Source organism: Rhamphochromis sp. 'chilingali' (genome assembly GCF_963969265.1).
Source record: "Rhamphochromis sp. 'chilingali' genome assembly, chromosome: 12".
NCBI classification, from domain to species: domain Eukaryota; kingdom Metazoa; phylum Chordata; class Actinopteri; order Cichliformes; family Cichlidae; genus Rhamphochromis; species Rhamphochromis sp. 'chilingali'.
Genome location: NC_137939.1, coordinates 16,224,182 through 16,248,218, shown reverse-complemented (window position 1 = coordinate 16,248,218; position 24,037 = coordinate 16,224,182). Strand labels below are relative to the sequence as shown.

General features: G+C 42.8%; 1 protein-coding gene across 4 annotated transcripts in view; it reads right to left on the bottom strand.

The window, feature by feature from the left end:
- bcl2l1 (BCL2 like 1) overlaps positions 1 to 23,984 on the bottom strand; it is a 31,606-nt gene extending 7,622 nt beyond the window's left edge. The window contains exons 1-3 of one of the 4 annotated variants that reach the window (XM_080898628.1): positions 23,772 to 23,984; positions 22,649 to 22,764; positions 19,250 to 20,022 (exon numbers count right to left, since the gene is read on the bottom strand). In XM_080898628.1, coding sequence (XP_080754754.1) covers positions 19,250 to 19,807 — 558 coding nt within the window. In that variant the 5' untranslated portion in view covers positions 19,808 to 20,022; positions 22,649 to 22,764; positions 23,772 to 23,984. Of the gene's footprint in view, positions 1 to 19,249; positions 20,023 to 22,648; positions 23,129 to 23,161; positions 23,739 to 23,771 lie in introns of those variants that run through there. The other 3 variants (XM_080898627.1, XM_080898629.1, XM_080898626.1) reach the window with 3 other exon arrangements.
- Positions 23,985 to 24,037: the final 53 nt, after the last annotated feature.

Sequence of the window (24,037 nt, the reverse complement as noted above, 5' to 3'; positions counted from 1 at the left end):
GTGGAGAGTCCCAGATATAAACCTAGTGGGAGTAACCCCCCACAGAGGGACAAAAGGACCCCCTGATGATCCTCTAATCACCTGAGCCACACCCAACTGGGTGTGGGTCCCAATCAGCCAGAGTTTCGGGTGAGTTCATTGTGAAACCTGGCCCCACCTTATCATGTGAATTCCTGAGATCAGATGGCCCAGGATGTGAGTGGGCATTAAGGCGTCTGGGAAGGGATCTCAAAACTGGATTATAGATGGCAGAGAGTTGGTGTCGTAAACCACCGTCTACGTAAACCACACAAAACGCATGACAAACGCATGGCCAACTCCAATCATATGTGCCACGCCTCAGTCTTTGGCCCACTTTTTAATAATACATCTCATATCACTTGGAAATATTCGTCCCATCTTCACATCTCTAGAAATTTAAACTCCTCCCTTTGTCTCTTTGTCTTCACTAACATAAGTTGCCAATATCTGGATGTCATACAAAACTCTTAGTTTAAAGACTACACAATGCAATGGCATGAATTTAAAAATCCAAAATGCATGGGTACTGTTGCTGCAAACATACAGCAACAGTACTAAAAGCAATTGGCTATTTTTAAAATAAAATAGCACAATTGTTGGGGACTATTTTCAGTTGAGAAGTTATGTGCTGCACATGTGAAACTCACCCAAAATAAAACACAATGTGTGTGTTCATAGTAATGAAGGAACATGTCAGCCAGTACAACCGTGTGTCACTGACTGATATGATTTTTATAGTTTTTGGACAACAATGGGCCCCTGTGGGACAGAGGAGCAAGATCATTTCATTGCCAGTTGTTTGCTTTTTATGGAAGTTGCTGACAATAAAAGAAATGTAGATCATAACCAGACGTAGCACAAAAGCAGAGGAAAACAAGCGCGGGGGTGGCTCTAATTGAATCTACCATGTTCAGCATGCAGGGAGATGTGCTAACAGGCTTGGGAAAAGAGTCAGATCAAGTGGTACAGATGATCTTTAGCTGTAATTTGCATTTCCAGAGAAAAAAACCTTTACGTGTTCTCGAAGTGATGGTGACAGGTTGGTCATCAGTGATTCAGAAGCGATAAACAAGGACACGGACAGACACGTAAAAACCCTTCTTATTTTTCTACTGTAGCAGTGTAAATTCAGAATTTGTGATCCTTGCTGTACCTGTAAAAACTCTTAAAAGTGGGTCCAAACATGCCTTTTTTATACATTGACACTGACACAAAAAACAAGCTACTAGTGCTCTGACACTGGACCACTGGGTACGGGCCAACCACTGTAGACAGTGACTGTGATGCTATAAATCACAAGCAACAACACAGCCTTACTACGGGTGGCAGTGGTATCAGAGGGACCTGGATGCTGCGGTCACGCAATTCAAATATAAATCACCTGCAGCTGTAGCTGCTGCTCTACACTTTTGCATTCAAACACATAATTCAAAGCATGACTTTTCCATTAGCTCCATCTGCGAGCAGATCCTCGTTTTACTTTTAAAACGCCATCAACTGAATGCCTGAGGGGGTCCAGATTTATTTCTATACCAGAATTATCATGCAATTTACTGTGCACATGTCAAGACAGGGCTGCTGGTTTGATACACTCAATCTCCTAAAGTCCCACCTGGCAGGTAAACCCTGTCTTTATCTGCTCTCCCCTTTTTCCTTTTCACACGGTCACGCCTTTATTTCTTTATCTCTGTGTGGCTCCCGGAGGAAATCAGGTGCTAGGCAGCGGCCTGCAGAGTACTTTCAGGCCTCGTCTGTGTTCCCCCCCCCCCCTTTCTTTTTCCTGTGTCTTTAACTTTGCCTTTCTTCGTTAGCTGGGAAGAAAGGATGGGGGGGATTAGCTCATGAAAGCAAAAAAGGTTGGATATAAGAGAGAGAAAAGGAGGGCAAAGTGAAGAATCACAGGGAGAGAGAGATTCTGCAGTTGGTTACCAAGGCTACTGGGAAGCAGCTGATTAGTGTGTGTGATATGTGAGTGTGTCTGGACCTGCAGGTCCACTTCTGTAGTTGATAAATGGTCCAATACTACATGTGGAGAAAGGAGCATTTTACCGATCATTAGCAGTAGCTTCCCATTCATCAGCTCTGACTTGTCGGTTGCTCTGATGTTGCACCATAACAAGTTGCAACGCTCAAATCCCCTGATGGCGAAACCTCCTGACCATGACACACATGCATAAACATACACACACCAGATGCACATTAACACCTCACACTCACTTCCTTTTTATACAAAATAGGGCGGAAGACAGATGGAAATACAATAACTTGGGGGGGACTGGAAAAAAAAAAAATCTAGTTTTAATATCAGCAGACCCGTGTTTAATCATTCTGTCACACTGAATGCCGATAGCATCACTGTGTGATACATTCATATCCATATCAAAGTTATATTATCAGAAAGTGTTAAAACCTCAACTATTTACAGTAATAGAAGGTATTTATAAATGCTTAAACTACAGGAAAAGATATCTTAATGATGTCATAAGAAGCAGATTCTCTTACATGTTAACTCAAGCACAGGGAAGAACTGCAGCCCCACCGACTTGTTGACTTCTGTTTGCAAGGGGTGATCAATCATAAGAAAGCTGCCTGAAAGCAGTGGTTCTCAAACTTTTTCTGATATTTCCCAATACAAAGTGCAGTCCAGTCACTAAAAGAAAATCTTGTGCTATGCAAAATATAATAAGGGATCCTAATTTATAGGTAAAGTAAGTATTTTTTTAGATTATTTAATAGCAAAAAAGATTATGTATTAATAACTATATACATTGATTGGTATGTAATTATGTCTTTTAACAAACTAATTCGCATGAATTTAGGATTAATGCATTCAAAATACACAGAGTGGGCGCTGGTTTGTGGAAGCCCCCCATGTTGCCCCAGCATCTTGATACAGTGGCCAAGATGGACATTTCTGTTTTGCCCATCACCGTTTTATATTTGTGGCTAGAAACCGACCACGTGCATAGTATGTCTTATAAGTTACTTTTAACCTAAAGATCATAAAATAGCTCTTTCAAGCCATATATGATCATCTAACATCATCACATGTATATTTTTATCATCTCATTCTCATTTTACCTGCTCTCCTCCACCATTCTCTCTCCTCAGTGTCGATATCATCAAATTGAAGTGAGCTTCACAGACTCATTGACTCATATCGGACTCCTATCGCAAAGTTTTACAGCCTCCTTCAGACTAAATAGATGTGGACACATATTGACAGCTGGGGTAAAGAATGGACTGACAGCCTACACTCACTACAGATCAATGGCACCCAAAGTTGTTTGTCTTACAGTGGCCATGGTAGCTAGGATTACGCACTTGAATCAGGAGGAGTAAGAAAACAGACTTCGGTTAACTGCAATCTGCTTTTAAAGAATAGGGCTGTTAATGAATAGCGATACAGCCAAAAAGATTAATTATTTCTGAGTGCGGTTACTTTATCAGGTTCAGGAAGTAAAAGAAGATGAATCCCAGTAGAAAGTGTTGGGATATATGGAGCTTTAATGGTTTGGAAGTGGAAATGCAGAGAACCCATTGTGCAGTGTTGCTATATCATGGAAATTACTGCTGTGATGCTATTCTGAACCTTCTTTGACACTTTATAAATCACTATCCTAATTACTATATACTACTATTGGTTTTATAAATATAACCCTGTAACTCCATGTGTTCAATCTCAATACAACAAGCAGGTCATCTGTGAGTGTGGATTAAACCTCTGATCTAGACAGCTCACTCATCTGGCAAGGTGCACTTTCTAGTAACCTACAGAGCACATGATATCCACGCCACACTGACCACAATTGGTTGACGCACGAACAGAAGGCCACTGTGACGAAAGTATGCTGACGCTAGAAAAGACTGAAGGTGCAATTCACATGCATTGAGGAATCCACGGAGTGCACTTTGCCAAACTGGAAAATTCTCTATTATGACAGAAAGCTGACAAAGACACAAACACAAATATGTGCTGTTGCAGTGTTTGTGAAAGCAATGTGTGGACAAAAACAGTTCAGATTAGCCAGCTTTGCAGCACCCAGAGATATGGAACAAACAAGCACATAAGCCAAAGTGGAAAGTTACAGGATCTGTAGAAGGTCATACTCTGTGGGGAACCGGGCATCATAGCAAAAGAGAAAAACCTGTCGCAGCAACATTTTTGAGACTGAACATGTGGGTAGATTTTTTTTTTTTATTGTTTTTTTGGTTTTGTTTGTTAAAAATCCTGATGTAAAATATTTGGGATTCAAGTCTCATCTTCAAAACAAAACCCTGAGAAACATATCTGATATACATACACACATAACTATGCACTGCTCTGAGCATGTTTAGAATTCTTCAAGCATGTGTTAAGAAAGGCTTGTCAGTGTGAGAATAAAAGTGAGGAGTGCTTCCTGGTAGGGCTGTTCGATATGACGATATATATCGGATGACGATATAAAAACGTCTATGTTTCATTTTACGCTATCGTTTGTTTCGTGGTGTCGCACAATAAACTGTTTACGGCAATATATTTTCATCGTTTTGATGGTCACTGTAGTGGCTATATTCATTTCTCAAAGTTCTCTCTTTCTCTTATATAACCACACTATGGACGGACAAGCGCCTGTTTTTATGCGTTGTGGTTAGCAACAACGACGGTAACAGCATCACGTGTCCGCTTGCTTATGTTCCACATAAACCTTTCACAATAAAGCTCAAGATCTTGTTGAGACTTTTCAAAATAAACTGAATCACGTGAAAGAGCAGATTATTTACGGATGAGAATTAAAAAAAGAACCGCCAGGTGCTAAAAAATAAACCTTAGACTCAAACGTTAGAACAGGCTTTTCCCCGCAGCACGCTGTGTAATAGATACTCACAAAGAAAACGGCGGCTGTTACAACTTATGTCTAAAAATGTATAGTTTCGTGCATCGGTTAAAACACTCGACTCCAGCTACATGACGCGCAGCTGGAAACACTTCCCGCAAGACGAGCTGCCCGAGATTCACAGAATTTACAAAAAATGTTACATTTTTGTGATTTATATCGTTATTGGGACGATAGAATTCGGGATATGAGACTTTGGTCATATCGCACAGCCCTACTTCCTGGGCACATCAACAGAAGTCTTTACATGAATAGGCAGATTGAAAGTTAAGGAAACAGAGACCAGTTCTTTTTTTAAAGGCTGCATTAAATCAGAGGCTGACGCATCTTTAAGAGGCGTGTTTCCACGTGAAACATTAATGAGTGAATCACGTGATTCATAAAACAGAAAAGCTGAGAAATGTAAAAGTGACAAGTGAGTGGTGACTGAATATGCTGAAAAGGGAAAAACAAAAGCCGGATTACTGTTTAGAGCTTACAGAGCAACAGACTGGTGATCTCTCTGAGTCACAGACAGGCAGAGCTGCCTCTTAATGCTCTTTAAGAAGTCATCTGGTCTTGGCTGTAGCTGAGCAACACATCCTGTAAGTTGCAAAAGTTGGAATGTGGACACGCGAATGTGTGGCCTTGAGCGCACATGCGTGCGCGCACACGCACACACACACACTGCAATTTCTCTGGGCTCAGAGTACAGCAACACATTTTTTCATGTGTTTTTGTTTATTGAGTAAAGTCACTGTTGGACAGATCTGACTGATGAAATGCTGTTTACAGGGCAACTAAAATGTGACATGCTGTTCGTACTGATGAAACAGAATGATGTCATTAACATTGTTTACATCAGATTGACGTACAGGAAGTGAAAGTGGACCTCTGCCTTAGTGACAAACCGTCCCAGAGCGGATCAGAGAATCACTGTGACTGGGCAAGATCAAAAAGAGCACTAAATTAACTAAGAGCCAGATAAACCTCCTGAATTCAATGTACTTCTAAGCTGTGAATGTTTGCCAGAGCACAGTCCATTATTCTGGCAACTAAAACCTTTGAAACATCCGTTTCATCACAGGGCAAAGGCTCAGAGAGCAGCTAGGAAGGGGCCTTTGCCAGGACATTCTCCTAGAAAAACCTATGTGCAAAAAGATTTTAAACAGTCCTCTGCAGAGATGGAAGAACATGACACAAGCAGTGCCCATTCCCAATATTCTTGATTAAAAGGTGTAGAGTAAGAGAAATCTACACCACCTGCTTATCATCTACGTAGCACATGCGAAAAACGCATGCTTAAGCATACAGGTAAGATAACACTAGAGTGACTTTGCTCTGAATGGCTCTATTAAGGAAAGCCTAAAACATTTTGGAACTGAGCTAACTTAAGATGGAACATTTTTGTGTTCGAATTATTAAGTCAAAAAGTGCTGGACTACAGTGTGACACGCTGGCTCTTTTAACCACTGAAAAGATGAACAATACAAATTCTCAGAAATGAAGTGTTCAAAGCTGCTCACCACAGTTTGTGCAGCAGTGACCAGACCAAAGGTTAAAGATATAGTATCAGGATCGACCCCTGCCAGGTCCTCATTTCAAATGATGTTTAAAAAAGGGATGCACCAATCCAGTAAATGGATTTAGCTAACTATACTACAGGGACAACTAGTTTAACAATTCAGTTCTCAGCTCTGTGCTGTGCTCGCACTAGTCCACGGACTGTTACAACCACAGCTTACATGCAAAAGGCTAACAGGAAAGGGTCAGCAGTTTGGAGGGATTTCACAGCTGTGATGCTTACAGCTTTTCTTTGTATGTTTGCAAAAGTTAAGCATAATGATGCCAAGTGTGACATGACTGAAAAGCTCCACTGCAGAAAGAGAGAATGGATTTGGCCCATATTGGCCGCTTTTCATTTGCTCCCTGTTAAACTCAGAATAAAACTTAAAATCCTGCTAACCAGGCCCCATCTTATCCAAAAGACCTTGTAGTACTGTATCACCCCAATACAGCCCTTGGCTCTCAGAATGGTATCTTACCTGCTGTTCCTAGAGTTTCTAAAAGTAGAATGGGAGGCAGAGTCTTCAGATTTCAGGACACTCTTCCTAGGAACCGCCTCCCAGTTCGGATTCAGTAGAAAGACCATCTCTCTATTTTTAAGATTAGGTTTCAAACTTTCCTTTTTGATAAAGCATCTACTCAGAACTGGATCAGGTGACCTGAACCTCCTCTTAGTTATGCTTCCTCACTCACCTCTGTTCACTCTCTGTGTGTATACACTCATCTCCCTCCCCTCACCCCGTAATTAGTCATGGCAGATGGCTGCCCCTCCCTGAGCCTGGTTCTGCTGGAAGTTTCTTCCTGTTAAAAGGGAGGTTTTCCTTCCCACTGTCGCCAAGTGCCTGCTCATAGGGGGTCATGTGATTATTGGGTTTTTTCTCCCTATTATTGTAGGGTCTTTGCCTTACAATAAAAAGCACCTTGAGCCAAATATTGTTGTGATTTGGAGTCATATGGACAAAACTGAACAGATTTGACTTTTTATTCCTCTGAGTTACAAATACAGAATAACCCTTGTTATTGGATCAGTACTCTGTATTGGCAAATCTCTGACGTTCAAGGCGTGTGCACTTTGTGTGCTGACATTTTGAGCCTATCAGGAAGCAGACCCATAACACAGTGTTTTGCAAATGATTTCACCAGTGAAGGACTGAAAGCACCGATTTTCACAGCCTGTTGGCTACAATTTTGTACTGCGAACGGAAGCGTAGTGCTCAAACAGAAAATCTCCCTCTTTCTCGTAGGCTGCTGCCTTTATGACCCCTCTGTATCAGCACAGTGGCCCATTGAAAAGAGTGAGGGTGCTGTCCTTTTTCACACAGTGCTTACGTCACTTTCAACAAATCTACAATTTGATTCATTATCAGTATTATCAAAATAAAAAATTATCTCACAGTTAAAACTCAGCATAACATCCCAACATCATCATCATATGATTAGACTGTTCATTTATTATTGCGAATACTACTTTTATCCCGTCAGTTTGAACCTTTATACTCAGCAATGAGAGTCCAGTTAAGGGGAAAAAAGTCAACAATGTGACTGCTTGTTCCTTTCTCCTTATCAATGTCTTCATCATCTCACGATGAGTTCCTGTTCCTCCTCAAGGCCTTCCGTTCCCGTTTTCATCCTTATCACAGTTGCTAAGGCATTTCAAGGAATAAGAAAGTCAGGTCAGCTGCCAAAAATTCCACATGACCAGGAAGCTTTATTGTAGAGCCAAACGCATTTAGATCTTAGGGATTTAGTTCACGCCTGGTGCCAGAAGCTCACAGTTTCCACAAGCAAGGAAGCTGGATAATACTAAAAAGTACAGGCATAATTCAAGGAAATAGGGAATCAATCTTAATCCAAAAAGATAGACCTCTCGAGCTAACAGTCAAGACCGTGAAAATGGACCCACTGTGAGAGGAAAATATGAAAAATATATGCTGCACTTGCTGATTCCTGAGGAATGGCGCATCCATTCGAATCGTGATGTTTCATATGGCTGGATCTGTTCTTGATTTCTTAAGCAGCTCTGGATGTGGTTTCCCCTCTACTCTGTTTTCTGAGGCAATGAAACATTTTTAACAATGGCTTGACAGGAATTGACTGTCGAGGCTCTGAAGCAAGTCAGGTTTAACAGAGAAACTCTTTCTTCACTGCCTTACGGAAAACTGATGCTCAGCTTACACAAAGCAGTCCCAGAGTGAGAGTAACCTGCACGGATGTTTAGCTTCCTGAAGTGATTCAGCCACTGAACTTCAAGTTCTTGGCTGCAATGTGACATCAGTGGCAGTGTTTAAATTGGGGAGAGGGGGGTGTACTGGATTATTTCCAAGCAAAAAAGGAAGCAAGCAAGAAAAATGAGGAAATTAAATCATTAAAGCACCCTTTAGCCGTGACACTCGCTGGTGTTGTGCCAGCTCCAGTGTGCTTGTATGTACTTTTCCTTCTTCTTTTGGTCCTTGGAGCTGACACTGTGTGTGCGTGTCTGTAAATGTGTGCGCACGTGTTGAGCCGGCGGTGAGACCATGAATTAAAGAAGAGATTAATGAGTCAGGACATGCAGGCTCAGACTCCAATCTGTTCCCTGCCCCACTCTGGGGGCCGTCTCTCTCCACAAAACCTCATTCTGTCAGCAGACGCATACACATACTGTACGTATACACCGCTGAGACCCAACAGGAAGGCCAAGGACTCGAGAACGTTTGTGTGTACATCTGACAGAGAGAACGCAAGGTTGGCAGAGTGTAAAGGCAGAGATAGAGGATGTAAGGGAAGCAAAGACGGCGTGGCAGGATGTCTTCGCTGATATAACCCACTGCCCTGTAGGCCGTCACCCCACCCAGACAACACACCGTAACCCTGAGACCTGCCATCTGTCCGGAAGAGCTGGAAGAGACAGAAATCGAGGGAGGTAACAGACTGAGACGGAACAAAAAGACAAAAAAGGGAGTCAGGGGGTGGGAGAGAACTAAATAAGAGAACAGGAAAGTAGAACACACGAACAAGGGTGAAGCAGGCTGCAGGGGGAAAAAAAGGCTGATGAAAATGACTGGAAACAGAAAAATGGGAAACCCATGATGAGAAAAGAATGTGGAGAGAGGAGAAAGTGGCGGCAGAGGCAGCTTTCCTTTAAACCACACTTCCTATCACTTACTGCTCACTTTCAGAAAGTTTGCCTACATGAAAGAAACCTGGAGATGAATATCTCCAAGCCTCCAAGTTTTTGTTCCCTCTTATTTTTTTCCTCCTTTTTCTTTAATATTTCGGAGCTGATGCAGATACGGTTTCGTCTCTATTGCTTTAAGCCCCTGAGGCCATTCAAACAAACCTGTGATGAATACAATGACGATGGCCTTGATGCTCTTTATCATCATTTAGCCTTATATGAGATTGGGTGCCACATTACCATGAAATAGTCATCAACCCTCGCTATCTGTCCCTCAGCTCTCCCACTTTAATACATGCCACGAGTCTCGCTAATCCCATGATATGCCTCATAATCTCATCACAGATATGAGCGGAGAGAGGGAGAAATGGGGAAAAAGGCAGTAAGAGAGGAGGGTGGTGAGGGATGAAATGCAATGAGAGAAGAGAGGCAGGCAGATATTAGATCTATGTAAAGACATAAGATACATCCATGCATCTCTCTCTGTCTCTCTCTCTCATATACATATGTTTGACATAAGACGAAGAGTGGCCTACAAATTGAGGGGGCAAGCAGACAGCAGGAGAGGGGAGACTGGAGAGAAAGATGTAGGGAGAAGGGGGGGGGGGTTTGCTTGTGACCTGATTTCCCCACTAAGCCACTCAGAAGTGGAGCAGCACGTAGAGCAACTGAATGTAGCATCTCCACCGAGCGCTGCAAACATCCAGCTGTTCTGCTCGTATGCACTCGAAGTGCATGTGTAGAACCATCACGGTGCGCACAGACTGCACCACAAAGCCCGTTTAACTTACTGACCTACATGCATCTCATGCGCATCCTTGTCTTGCTGAGTCACAAGCCTCATGTTCCTCTCTGTCTGCATTTGCCTCTCTAGAAGTCCATGCTTCTTCATTCTGCCAGCGTTTTGGGTGGGTGGGGGGTGCGTGGGTAGTTGGAGACACACTACAGTGGCAGTCTGATGTCTACCAGTCTGGCAAAACCGCTCTAACAGCCCGGCGTGCCGCAGAGTGCTGGCAGTATAGACGCACGCACACACACGTCTATTACACAGCTGGATATCCGTCCTGTGTACATAAACAGCGTCTGGATATGGAACGCACAGATGCCTCGCTGCTGTGACACCAGTCTGGGTTTCGAAATCAGAGAGAGAAGACGCTGATAAAGAGAATCAGATGCAGTCTAGATGCAGCACGTGTATTCATTAGGAGCATGTATTGATATCTCACTGCTGTGTTTTCCTGTGTGTGTGTGTGTGTGTGTGTGTGTGTGTGTGAGACGCTTCGGGGCCACAGGTCTCGTCTCTCACATACACACACACACACACACACACTTAAAGACTAGCTCTTTCAGCTATTATAAAGCCATTTCATTAGGTATATCTGTTCAACTGCTTGTTAAAGCAAATACTTAAACCACCAATCAGATAGCTTTTAAGAATCTAAACCAGAATCCTTGATTGGTGGCTGTTGACTAGGTTTTCTGTTCTATTTTGATTTTTTTCCCCAGCAAAATAAATGAATAAATAAATAAACAACCACTGCAGTGGTAGCAGATTGTTAATGTGACTCTGGAAATTTGAGGGCTGTGATGTAGATATGGTAAAGAGGATCTACTGAAGCTCAAAGCAGGCTGCTCTGAGCTTTTTAGAAACTCCCAATCTACCAGGATTTTCCCACTCAACCGTCTCTAGGCTTTACTGAGCACCTCTCGGATGTGGTGGAATCGAAGATGTGCAGCTGACCTATCTGCAGCAACTCTGTGGCACTATCACGTCAACATTGAGCAAAATATCTGAGCAATGTTTTCAGCACCTTGTTGAATCTCTGCATGAAGGATTAAAGCAGTTCTGAAAGCTTAGTACTAGCAAGGAGTAGCTAATGAAATAGCCACTGTGTGTTTATATAAAAATAATCAAAGAAGAATTTTCAAATATTTTCTCTTTCCTTAGTTAGACGATGAGAAAGTAGAAAGCCTGAAATTATCACTCTTCCACAAACTGAGGTAAATATCCATCAATACTCAGACACGATAGCTAACACAAAAAGCATTAGCAACGGTACAGCCCAGGCTTGGATTTCAACAATAAAGCAAAGCAAAGCAAGAAAACGTCCATAAAAGATGACTTTTTGAATGATTTATTGCTCGTATGAAGTTCTTTTTGTGAATCTCACATTTTAAGCTGATGAAAAAAAAAAAGAAAAAAAAAAAGAGCTTTTGGTCAACAAGAACCTTCCAGAGCAGGATTGTCAAACTCAAATACACAGTGGGCCAAAATTCAAAACTGGAACAAAGTCGCGGTCTAACATTAATATTTATTGAAAAAACAAAATCTTCCTCCAGATATAAGAATGAATCTTTTCTTATGGACCCGGTCGCAGCAGATGGCCGCCCCTCCCTGAGCCTGGTTCTGCCGGAGGTTTCTTCCTGTTAAAAGGGAGTTTTTCCTTCCCACTGTTGCCAAAGTGCTTGCTCATAGGGGGTCATATGATTGTTGGGTTTTTTTCTCTGTATCTATGAAGCGCCTTGAGGCGACTTATGTTGTGATTTGGCGCTATATAAATAAAATTGAATTGAATTGAAACAAGTTTTGCTGAAAAACTGAATATGGAACAAGCAAAGCTTAATACTAGACAATATATATATTAGCTGTATAATACCATCAGGCCAGTTATAATGGCTTCGCGGGCCAAATGTAATTAGGCTGCAGGCCAAATTTAGCCCGCGGGCCAGAGTTTGACACTTATGTTCTAGAAGAAGTAAAAGTCTTTCCATAGTTGAACCCGGGGAGTGTTTTTTACTGCTTCACTGAGGTGTTGGCTGATTGTTGGCTTCGGCTCCCCCATTGTCCTCTAAATATAAGATTAGATATAAAATCATCCAGATCCCAATTACTGACCAAAATAATTCTGCTTTTAGTCCCCCCCTCCCAGACATGGCTACCACAACAACACAAGAATAGCTCCTCCATGCCCTTTTTCTTCAAGTAGAACCCCCCACTTCACACACACACACACACACACACACGAACATAAGCGCCAGACAACTTTAAAAAAAAAACAAAAAACACACAACTGGTCCCTGTCTGATGTTCCTGTCATGGAGCTGGTGGCGCCTGAATCATACAATCTGTTTGCTGCCATCCTCAAGCTGTGATTCTGACACCCACCACTGACTACGAGCACGCGCGCTAACACACACGTCCGGTGTCACAGATCATGAAAAACTAATGCGCGAGCTTTAACGTATGCACACAGAAACAATAGAGACATGTCCACGGGTGAGCAGCTACATTCAGAGATCAATCTGCATAAAGCCGCCCACTGCAAAAAGCCAGTTATTGATGCCGGTCCAACAAAAGTGCCCGCCATTGATCCAAAAAAAGGAGGGGGGGGTGTCTCTGTGTGTGTCACAAGTCAAAGAATGTGACAATGACAAAGTTGCTTTCATATCAGCGAAGGCTTTGTCTGCGATGCAACGCTGTACCTGTGGGCACAACTAAAAAGCCAGTATAGCCCATTTTCCTCTGTGTTTGTGTCTATGTGGCCACAGGTTCTTTGTCTGAGGTAGTCACATGACCAGTCTGACTTGGCGCCGTCCCCTCCCCTCTGCAGTGCGCCACCATACAATAAAAACGATACGATATATGAGACAACAACCACCCACGCTACACGTGTGCTTACAAACAAACACCCCATCAGTCCCTGGAAACTTTGCTTCGTGAGCAGAACGCCATCCTTAATGCAAAAAAACAAAGAAAGCGCCACGAAAATATAAAAACGTGTCTCTTAATTGGCCGCATGTGAGCTATTAGTGATAAAGCGGAGAGGAGGAGGAGGATGATGTGGAGGGAGATGTTAAAGAAGAAGGAAGATGAAGGAACGGTGGCAGCTGCGTGGGAGGGGGTGGGAGTGAGTCGGGATCAAGTGGGAGGGAATCGATAGTGTTGATGATGATGTTATGGGTGATGTGGAGGACGAGCACGGGAACACGGGTGCACAGGGTTAATGGCGAGATTGACGAGGTTTGCGGCAATGTGCGAGCTGGAACACGTTTAGCTGCTGTGGTCTTTGGACTGGACGTAGCTGGGTGCCGAGGAGGAGGGAAAGGAGTGAAAAGGAGGACAAAAAGGGGAGGAAGGGCACAGATGGAAAAATATGGGACAAAAAAAAAGTTCAATTGTCGTAAGGAGCTGTGCATTTAAAGGAGAACGAAGGACACGGGAGGGAAACAGAGGGAGGGTACAGATACTCAAGGTTGGAAGGGGGGGTGGCGGTGGGGGTGGATGAGGGGTTGGGGGTTTTGAAGCAGCCAGCTTAGGTCCCAAGGGTGCGATTTCCTGCTCCAATACATTAGGACAGTCTGACAGACGACTCTGTGGATGTAACTGTGTATCCTATGTGCATGTTAATTACAGAGAGAGAGACCGAGGGTTAAGTAAGTCTGCAGAGGAGAGAGCAGCACAAAGGCAACTCAGGTGTTTCCCTAGTCAAAACAAGTCAATGCGCTTACCTTCTGTGGACCCTTAATTACAGCCTCGGTGTCTAACCACTCTACAACAGCCTACATTCATAATCACATACATCAACACTGTGTGTGTGATTAACAATCTCTCATCAAGAGGCTGAAAAATAAAGAAAAACACAACGACGTCTTGACTGTCTGTAGGTTTCGGGACAATCCCACCACGTACAGAGGAACTTCTGCACAGGAATATCCTTCCTGTAACTCCCTGCTATTTCTGCTTTTGTATTCAGAAGGCCACTTTTATGATAACAAAGAAACAAACTGTAAGAAAGTCAGTTTGTTTGTTTTAGTGCCAAAAAACGAATAGAAATTCTAACCCTACAACTAGAAATAATTACATAAACACTTCAGGACAAAGAAAAGCTGACTGAAATTACTTGAGGACCTTTTCTGAATAATTCGGGCAGCTCTGACAGAAAATTGAGAAAAGAGATAGTTCAGAATAGTTTTTTGTCATAAAACATGCAGTTTATTATCTGTCCTTTGCTTCCAAAGGTCGACATTTATTACATTTTATGTTCTGGGTTTTTTTGCTGTCTCTGTGCTGCTTAAAATAAATAAATATATAGCTACCAGAAAAATTTCTAAAACAAAAGGCTGCTGACGTTTCTAACAAAAGTCACTTACCATCAGCTCATTGTGGAGGGAGTGATATACTGAGTGTAATACTACACATTTGTGGCAAAGAACTTCTACAGTAGCTGTAAGAATTGTAACAGTGTATAACTGTTTTTGTCCAATTACAGAGCTTTACAACACTGAGGTTACACGTTACATCAGGCTGTAGATACAAACTAGGTTCTTGTTAGTAGGATCTGATGAGGTTTGTTCACAATAAGAAAAGCCAGACTTTCATTTAAGTGCGAGTGAAAAACGTGGCATATAGTGTGCACAGCCATAAGTGGCTGATTAAAAAAAAGAAAAAGCAAAGCTGAAGTAAGGATTTCACTGCTCATTTTTCTTGTAGTTAACTTTTCCTTCACCTTAGCAAAAACGTCAAAAGTACAAAGCACAACAACTGGACTAATGGGCTTCCTTAGTTTCTCTGCATACACCCCCACTCGACCCATCCAGCTCCAGCCAAGCATCCCCAGACTGTGGCAACATGGTTCTTCTAAATGAGTTTAGGCTTTATTAGTCTGTCAGGGAGGGAAAAAAAAGAAAGAAAAAAAAAAAACATTGTTTCCCCCAGTAGCAGGTTGAGATATTATTCATCTATAATTGGTAATAACCCTGTACCCCCACCCTGAGGCGGCTCAATCTCCACTGAGTAATCACTGCCACTGCCTGCTCTGCTGGAAACAGCATTATTAGGTCGATAGCACTGTCTCTACTGCTGCTGTCTGCCAAGGAGGTTTATTATCAGACAATATATGGCTCTGCTCCTGTTGTTCTTTAAAAACCACACAGGAGGCTCCAAAATAAGCTCCGGCGGGATCATTTAGGCTGAGGCTTTATCAGCTTTTATGACAGCGACACTTGATCAAAACACCGTTCACTTTACAATATTTAAACTGGCACCTCGGCTGATTCCACCAGGTCAAAACAATGTCACAGGTTTTCTTCGCATCAACGTTTTAAAAAGCAGCGATTCAGATTCCAACTCTCACACTTCAGTCTATAAAATTACTACTTCTTATTTCACAGAACCAAAGCTGAAGATATTATTTTATTTATTCACTTTTTTAAGCAAAAAGAACAATTCTTGCTAAGATTTCTCTCTAATGATGGTGGAGTGTTTAATTTTCACTCAGTGTGACATGCGTGACATCTCGTTTATTTCAAAATGTGTCAGGTTTATATATTAACTTGTGCTTTTACAATTTTCTGAGAGCGATCCTGGTTTGCACACCAACTTGGTTTGTCCGGCTCAAAATGGGCTCGACACGGTGACTGTGGTCATAGCCAGGATTAGTCTGCACATAACTTCTGTTACCTAACGTAGCACAAAACTGGACATTACATAGATGGATTTTTTTAAAAATGCATTAAAGCTCGAGTGACTAAAATCCAACTTGAAATTCACAGTACTTTAAAAACACTCCTGGGTTTGTTGTCACTAAATTTTTATATGCAGTAAAAACCCTGCTTAACAGCTCTCTGTCACCTGTCTGAATTAGCTGGCTTTTTATTTTATGCAGAAGAGTCAAACTACTGATCAGAAATCCCCTTTCATGGGAGTGCACACGTCGCCTGATAAAGAAATCCTGGGTGATAAAAAACAAACAAAAAACAAACCTTATCACTGATAAGAGACGGGCTATACTGAACTTTCTTTGTAGTAGCCCTACTGATATTTAAGTCACTGAGTATTTTTCTTGGAAAAAAACTGAAACAATCTGTGTAAATCATAGACCATCCACAAAACTGTGCTGCATTTCTGCACAGTACTACTGGAAAACAAGCTGCTTTGATAATAAGTGTTTAGTCTTATGAATGCGAGACTGTTTCTGAAGCTTTAAAACCTGCTGTAAATTCCCAACTTTTGGGAAACTACCCTGAGCCGTTTGGTTCTTCCCAAACAGTAAAAACGTGCGATAATAAGATAATGAGAAAGAGTGATTGCTGAGTGAAACTGAAACAGTGACCTTGCTGCTGCTTAGGGCGGACTAATATTTCATCAGCTAACACTAAGGGCACACCTGCCTCACAGCTATACCCACATCTGCCAACGGTTTTGTGCTTCATCCCTGTGAGGAGGCGTCAGGGGAGGAAAGGAAGAAAAGAGGGAAATGAAAGACCAAAAAAAAAAAAAAAAAAAAAAACAAAGTCTCATGTGGGTTTTACTCAGAGACTCTGGTGCGTTTCAGGGAAAGTGTAGGCTGTCTTTGAACAGACAAACCCACAAAAAGAAGGCAATGACACTGTGACAAAGGGAGGGGGGAGGCATAAAAGATAGAACTGCAGTGGTAAACCACCTCCTGAAGTTTGTTTTAGTATGAATACCTCGACTCAAAGTGTGTCAGCTCACAAGCAACTTACACAGGACACATGTCAAAAGCAGCTCTTTTCCCCCTTAAACGAGCCAGTGGAGCACCATTATGAAAGTGACTTATAGAAATGGAAGAGAAGGGGGAACAGAGGGAAGGAAGTGGCATCATGTGCTCAACATCAGGCAGAAGTGAAACCGTGCTGGCAGATGACATCCATTGAACATTTCAGATGAAGTCATTCATATCTCCGAGTCTAGGTTACACTGACACACAGGTCACTAACCGCAAGCTTCTATCTTCAGCATCTTAACTAATTAGTCTAACTTGTTGCTAAGCAAAATGCCTTCGTGTTTGAGAGTGTGAGCGTGGGGTGCCTGGATCATTTCGACTATGAGATCATGGAGATCATGACATATGTGTTGATAAGACTGCGATGACAACACTGAAAACATCCATTTGCGGTCAGGATGTGAAAATCGGATGAAGCATCAGATTAACCTGTAAGCTCTCGGCTCATCTATCGTCACCATAAACGTCTAACACGTACCGAGTAGCCACTAACACTTGATTACATATTTGGAGAAAAACAGTTGTTAATAGTGATCGCACTTAGACGTTGTATAAGTTTAGGAGACAGTAGTCATTAACTACCGTAATGTCCAAGTGGTCACTGTGTCATTCAGCTATAGATACAAAAACAGTAATGTTTCCATGACTGAGTTTGGCTATAACTGTCAAATAAAATCGGATATTGCGACATTATTGCAGTTTGACAGGGAGCAAGAAGTGAGTGCGGAAAACTTCATAGCACTCAATCAAGAAGCTAATGAGATATTGTGCCACACCACGTGGCTACAAAAAAAAAACAAAACAAAAAAAGGTGTCATTTTGAGCTCAGACCTACAGGTGCTTTGTCATTGGATCTCTCAGCAGATAGTCAAATAATTGCATTATTAGCATTTAAAAGCAGCAAAGCTCTTACAAATCAGATCCTTGTCAGTCGCTTCCATAACCTGACACCACTTGATAAGGTGGTGAAAGAAATGCATATTTTAACATCTACAGTATAAACAGCAGAGCAATGATCTTTCATGTTGTTTTTTTTTGGAAGCTTTTCAGCCACAGGGATGTTGGTTTTTATAGAGTCGACCTTTGACCTGGTGTTATAGAGCACTGGTATAAATATAATCAGCCCCTCTTCTCCCGCTCTATTACATACCATCAAATAGCTGAGACAAAGGGAAAGAGCTGACCTTATCTGTCCTCAAAGTGTGCACGAGCACACACAAACACACGCTGGTACTGTCCGTACCAGTGTGGCTGACTTTAAAACTAACCCGAGGAGGAGGGAGGGGGGGGAACCTGAGCTTTCATCTGCATGCAGCTGCCTCGGTGAAAGACAACTGAAGAAAAAAAAAAATTGCACAGATAAAATGATCAGAGAGTGGAAGAACGAAAAAGAAAACAAAAAAAAAAACAAAGCACAGAGCCGATAAACTGACCAGAGCAAAACAAAAGGGCTATCTGTAAAAGCCTTGGACTTTATCCTGCCCTGTGATGACAGAACTTTGATCCCCAGGCAGGCAGCAGGAGACTCCCAGAACCCTGATTTAGGCTGTTAATCTCCCACTTCGATTCAGCTCATTGAGCAGCGTGATGCTGATCAATTAGAAAACAGCTGCACTAGCTGCTGACCACACAGGCACGCTTGTTTTTACTGCTTTTAAAGACAGATGTTTCTTGAAGCCACGTGTGTTCCAATTTCCATCTTCATCAGATCCAATCTCAAGTCTCTTCTTGGCAGGTTATGGAGCCAGCCACTGTCTCATGTCGACTTGTTAGATTACCGAGACACAACAAAACGATCCTCTAGAGGTCAAGCCACACAGGCAGGAAAGCCTCACAACTAGCACAATGGAGCAAATCTGCTCTTGACAGGGAAACGGCACATATGATCAAAAACACCACTATCACTATAGCAACAAAAGCAGGCGTAGATGGGAAAAGTAAGGGCAGGTTTTAATCTTATTTTCCACCTGACTGCATAGTAAAAGTGGCAGCAAGGAAATTTTCCATGCTGGCGACCTGAGCTTACCTTGCCTGTGTAATTAAAGGCCGCAATGTTAAAGAGCCCTTATATGAAAGAGGCTATACAAGCAAATGGCATGCGCGCTTCTGTGTGTGTGACTCACCCATCCTCCTTGGCTCTGGATCCAGGGCTGAATGTGGTTGTCTAGGTAGACCGTCATCCACTCTACGATCCTGCCCACCAAGGGGCTCATCTCCTTCTCGACGCACTCGACACACAGTGCCCCGCCGAACGCGAAAAGCCCTACGATGCGGCCCCAGTTAACGCCGTCCCGGAACACCTCGTCCATCACGTTCTCGAAGCTTTGGTAGGCCGTGGCCGGCGTGATGTGCAGCTGGCTGTGAAGGTCGCTGAAGGCACGAGCGTATCGCAGCTCGAACTCATTGGCCGTGTCCCGGAGCGCCTCCTTCACTGCGTCGAGGTCCGTCGTTGATGGCGGCTGCTGCTGCCGCCGCTGCGGGGATGCCGGTGGGGTCCCGGGACTCGTGCCATTAAAAGTCCCATTGGCGTGTGTGTCTATTCGCTGTTCCTCATCCAACCCCGCTGCCCCCCCATCAGTCCTGTTCGAAGGCTCGTTGAGTACTATGTGGTTGAGAGGATAGTTTCTCTGGGAGAGTTTATACCTTATGTAGAAAAGCACAAGTTCTCTGTTTTGAGACATTTTGTATTTAAATGTGCTTTTTTTGTTTTCCCCTCCTCTTTGCTCCGGCTCTTCTCTCTGCTGGTCAAGCCTCGCTGTGTTAGAGTGTACACACACTGCGCCAGGCTTTTTTTTTTCCTCCCGTTTTCTCTGCTCAGACCACCATGGTCAGCTGATATCCACGGGACACTTGGGGGGTGAAAACCAAACCTATACAAGGCTGCACAGCTCAGGCCCTGCAGAGACACAACGATGAAAGGTCAAAGTCTGGATTGCTTATATCCAGGATTACGTGTGCGTGCGCGCGTGTGTGTGTGTGTGAGACCGTGTAAGGAGAGTGGAGAGCGTAGGGACGACTGTGAACCTTCAAATTAAATTTGGACAGGTAGGGTCAAAGTGCGTCTCTCTAATTGGGCTGTTACATATGAAGCAGATGGCGATGATATTAATGAGACGACAGCAGAGAGAATGTGTGTGTACACACACGTGTGTGTGTGTGTGTGTGTGCGCGCGTGTGTCAGAGAGAGAAAGAGAGAGACAAAGTTAAAGGAGGTGTGAGGAAGGTGAAGCGAGATCAGAACGACAGTCTGGCTTGAAGCTCCACGTAGACATCCTAATCAGTGACCTCTGACCTCTGAGGGAAGCTTTCACACATCTTGTTTATCCCATCTCCAAGTACTCCGTTATTCTCTCGCTCACACACGTGCCCTTAAATCTTCACACAAAACTGACTCTGTCATATTTCCAGCCTCCTCCTCATTACTGGCATTGGAGGTTGCAGAAAGCATTAACGATGCATGTATATGAGCTTGCATTATGGGCTCTTCTGACAGCTTTAGCATGAACGTGTGGTGACAGTGTTGAACTGCAAAATAAAATGTGGTAATAAAAACTGTATGGGAGATGCCGTGCTGCCACTCTCCGCCGGCAGGTTTGTTCTCATCAAGTTAACTTACGTTTATGTTTCAGCGGCTGATTAAAAACAGCCTGAGCGTTGTTAAATATACAAAATGTCATAAACTTCCTCTGAACTCAAATTCTGGGAAACTATTAGCAAACACATGCAGCAATAACCTCAGTAATTTGGTTCTTTTAAGCAGTGATGTATCAAACTGCTCTTACTTAAAACATTCTGCTCAGATAGGTTACGCACAGGTCAAACACATGTTTGGTTACTTTGTCAGCGAAGGAATTTTTAAAACATGTGAACTACCACCGAGGAGAAAGGTCAGCATACCGAACAGGTACGCACCCACAGATCAGCTTCATATTTGAATTGGCCTTGTTGACTCATATCAGTTTACAGATATCAATATCGATACTTATCTTTAGCTGACAAACCTTAAAACATGCGTTTTGTTGTTGTTGTTTTTTTATGTTAACGTTAAGTTTAAAAATTAAGATAAATTAATTTGTGTTTCTGGAACAAAATGCAAACAAAAAGTTACAATAATAATAACAAAATATTTGTATTAGCTATCAGCCAAAATTTTATTTCAAACATTAGTATCAGCCATATTAAAGAGTAACAGCCCCCCCCCCAAAAAAAAGAAAAAAGAAGAAGCAGCTTTGATTAGAAATATATCCAAGTTAGGAGGAAATGAACATCCGTTTCTATCAAATCAAATCTTCTCCAGTTAACATTTTAGGCAAAACCGATTTCCAGCAACAATAATGTGGGGAATGAATGTTTTATTATTCACATGTATAACAGAAATTTGAATATATCTGGAGTTGTTCCAAATAAAAACATTTGGGTTGTGGAAAATGCAGTCTGGCAAGGATATATCAGCTTTTTTGTCAGGTTACATTAACAGAAATAAATAAATAAATCACAATTCATATGTGAATAAGAAAGTCCGTGGAGAAAAGCTCCTGCAGCCTCAGTTATTACTTTCACATCCCTGACAGCAGCCTAATAACATTAGCGATGTTCAGTAATACAAACTGCTTTATTAATTATTTCCGTTCCCGTCCTGAAGCCTCTAAATTGAGTTTAGGTCCCTGAAATAAAGACTCTGAGAGCAGTTGACTGGTCAGCCCCTTCTGTATTCTGCTGTCACCGTACCACACTCACTGGTACACACAAAAAGACGTGGGAGGGACGTGACCCGCCGGTGATCCCAAACTGTCTGCTTATCGTGAGGGAGTCTGACCTTTCCTGTAGCAATACTGACATTTACGTTGATACGTGGCGGAACCTAATAATCAGGGTGGCCGACCGCTGGGAAGGAGTTCCATGCAAATAGCGCTGGTGTCATTACATAATACAATATACTCCTAACAGCACAATAGAAGCACGATACAGTGTCAGCTGGCTCCGAGCTATGGCAGAAACTGACCCCCCCCACACACACACATACACAAAAAAAACCTCACTGAAATACACCCAGCTGACTACTTAGTCCGCATTTGGGTGGTAAAAGTAACAGAAAGAGCCCGTTACAGCACATAAAGACCCACAAGGCAGCAGTGTTTACAATGGCCACATGGTCCCCAGCTACCTACACGTGGCTCGGGTTTTAATGGGCCAGCACTGATGTAAACACCACACAGCTCCTCAAGGAATACCAGCGAGTCGTGACCAAATGTAGCGCCCGAACGCGACATTAACTCAAACATTAACTTGTTTCAGTTAAACTGCTGATGTTTTTACGGTGGAATTTAAACTGTCCTTTTACACATTAACCAGTCAGAGCAGTGTTGAAACATGCTACTCCCTCTGGTGGCGCACTTAAAGCTTGTGTCAATTCCCCCACCGTCAGGATATTGATTATTATTTACATTTTTATTATTAAGTGGCGTTTTAACACCGTCAAAGATGTAAATATAATAATTAAAGATCATTCCCGAGCGTCTTACCAGCAACTCTTGATATCAAACCCGGGGGGAGTGCTCTTCTCCGTACACGGATCCTCTCGGTGAAAACGTCCCGAATCAGTCAGACAAGCCCGTCTGTCGCTTTACGTGTACAAAAGCTGTCAGAACACAAGATAGGTACTTTGTGCTCAGGACTGTATTTGCACGTATCCTCCTACGTCCCCCTCCTCTCTTTGCATGGACAGCCCTCCCCCGATTGCGTAACACCGACGCTTTTATGGATGCCTGTTCACGATCGTGTCGAAAATTCTCGTACGTGCACGACTTAAAAACAGTACACGTATGCTATTACTCGCTCCAGTAACCTCTTAGAGATAATCCAGGCGTTAGATATTTTAAATGTTAACAGCTAACAACACGTTAGAAAGATCGATGCAATTTATTACATTTTTCAATTCGATTCAATTGAAAGGGACGTTTCTTTGCACTGTCACTAGTTGTTCATGTATCTGCCTTAACGCGTTTAGCACAATAAATTACATATAAATAACAAACCTGAAGTACCGGTTTTCACCGTAGTTTAAATAAACTCCACTCTGTCTCTGTATTCCGCATACATTTTGATGTTTCTAATGAAAACTGTAGGGGATCCCGTGAACGCAACACAATTCCATTCCAAGACCTTTAATCGCGTCTCGTTAGAAAAAATGCCACTTTGCGACAACACCCTGCTTTATATAGACGACACCACCCCCGCAATTAGCATTGCAACACTAAAATTCCTAAGTAAGCCATTATGACAGAGACTGCTCCGCCTGTACTAACGCGGCTGTAGCCAGCTTGTGAACATGGCTGTCACTGTCATATACATGTAGTCGCACATTCGCAGACTGCAAGATTGAAAAACATATATTTTCCGAGGCAAACCCTTTTACTACAATGAACACGTATAGTTTGCACAAAGCAGAATTACATTTGACCCCGAAAGCTTTGTGGAGGGAACGAAAGTATCGCTGCGCGTTTTTTCCCTAATCTGTCGACCTCTTTCCTCTCGCAGGATTCAGATAGGAAAATCCACCCTCTGCCATTCCTCCTCACGTTATTTCACCGACGCCATCAGCAGAGGGATCAGAATTACACTTGTACATCGAGCAGGAACTCTTACTTGTAGGGTGGTCTTCATAAAATCATGTCTGGTGGCTCAGAATCCAAACCCCGGCTGGATCAACCCTATCCGTCATTGCTGGCCCGTCTTGCGGAGGAGGTCCAGCTCAGCTACTGGTTACCGCAGATCCGCCCACAGCTACGCTTTCTACGTAACCGGTGCCAGTCAAGCCTCACTACAACTAGCGGGATCATTGCTTTTTTCTAACGTCAACACTCCGCCACAAATGCATTAACTGAGCCGTGCCAGTGTCGCTGAGATTTTCG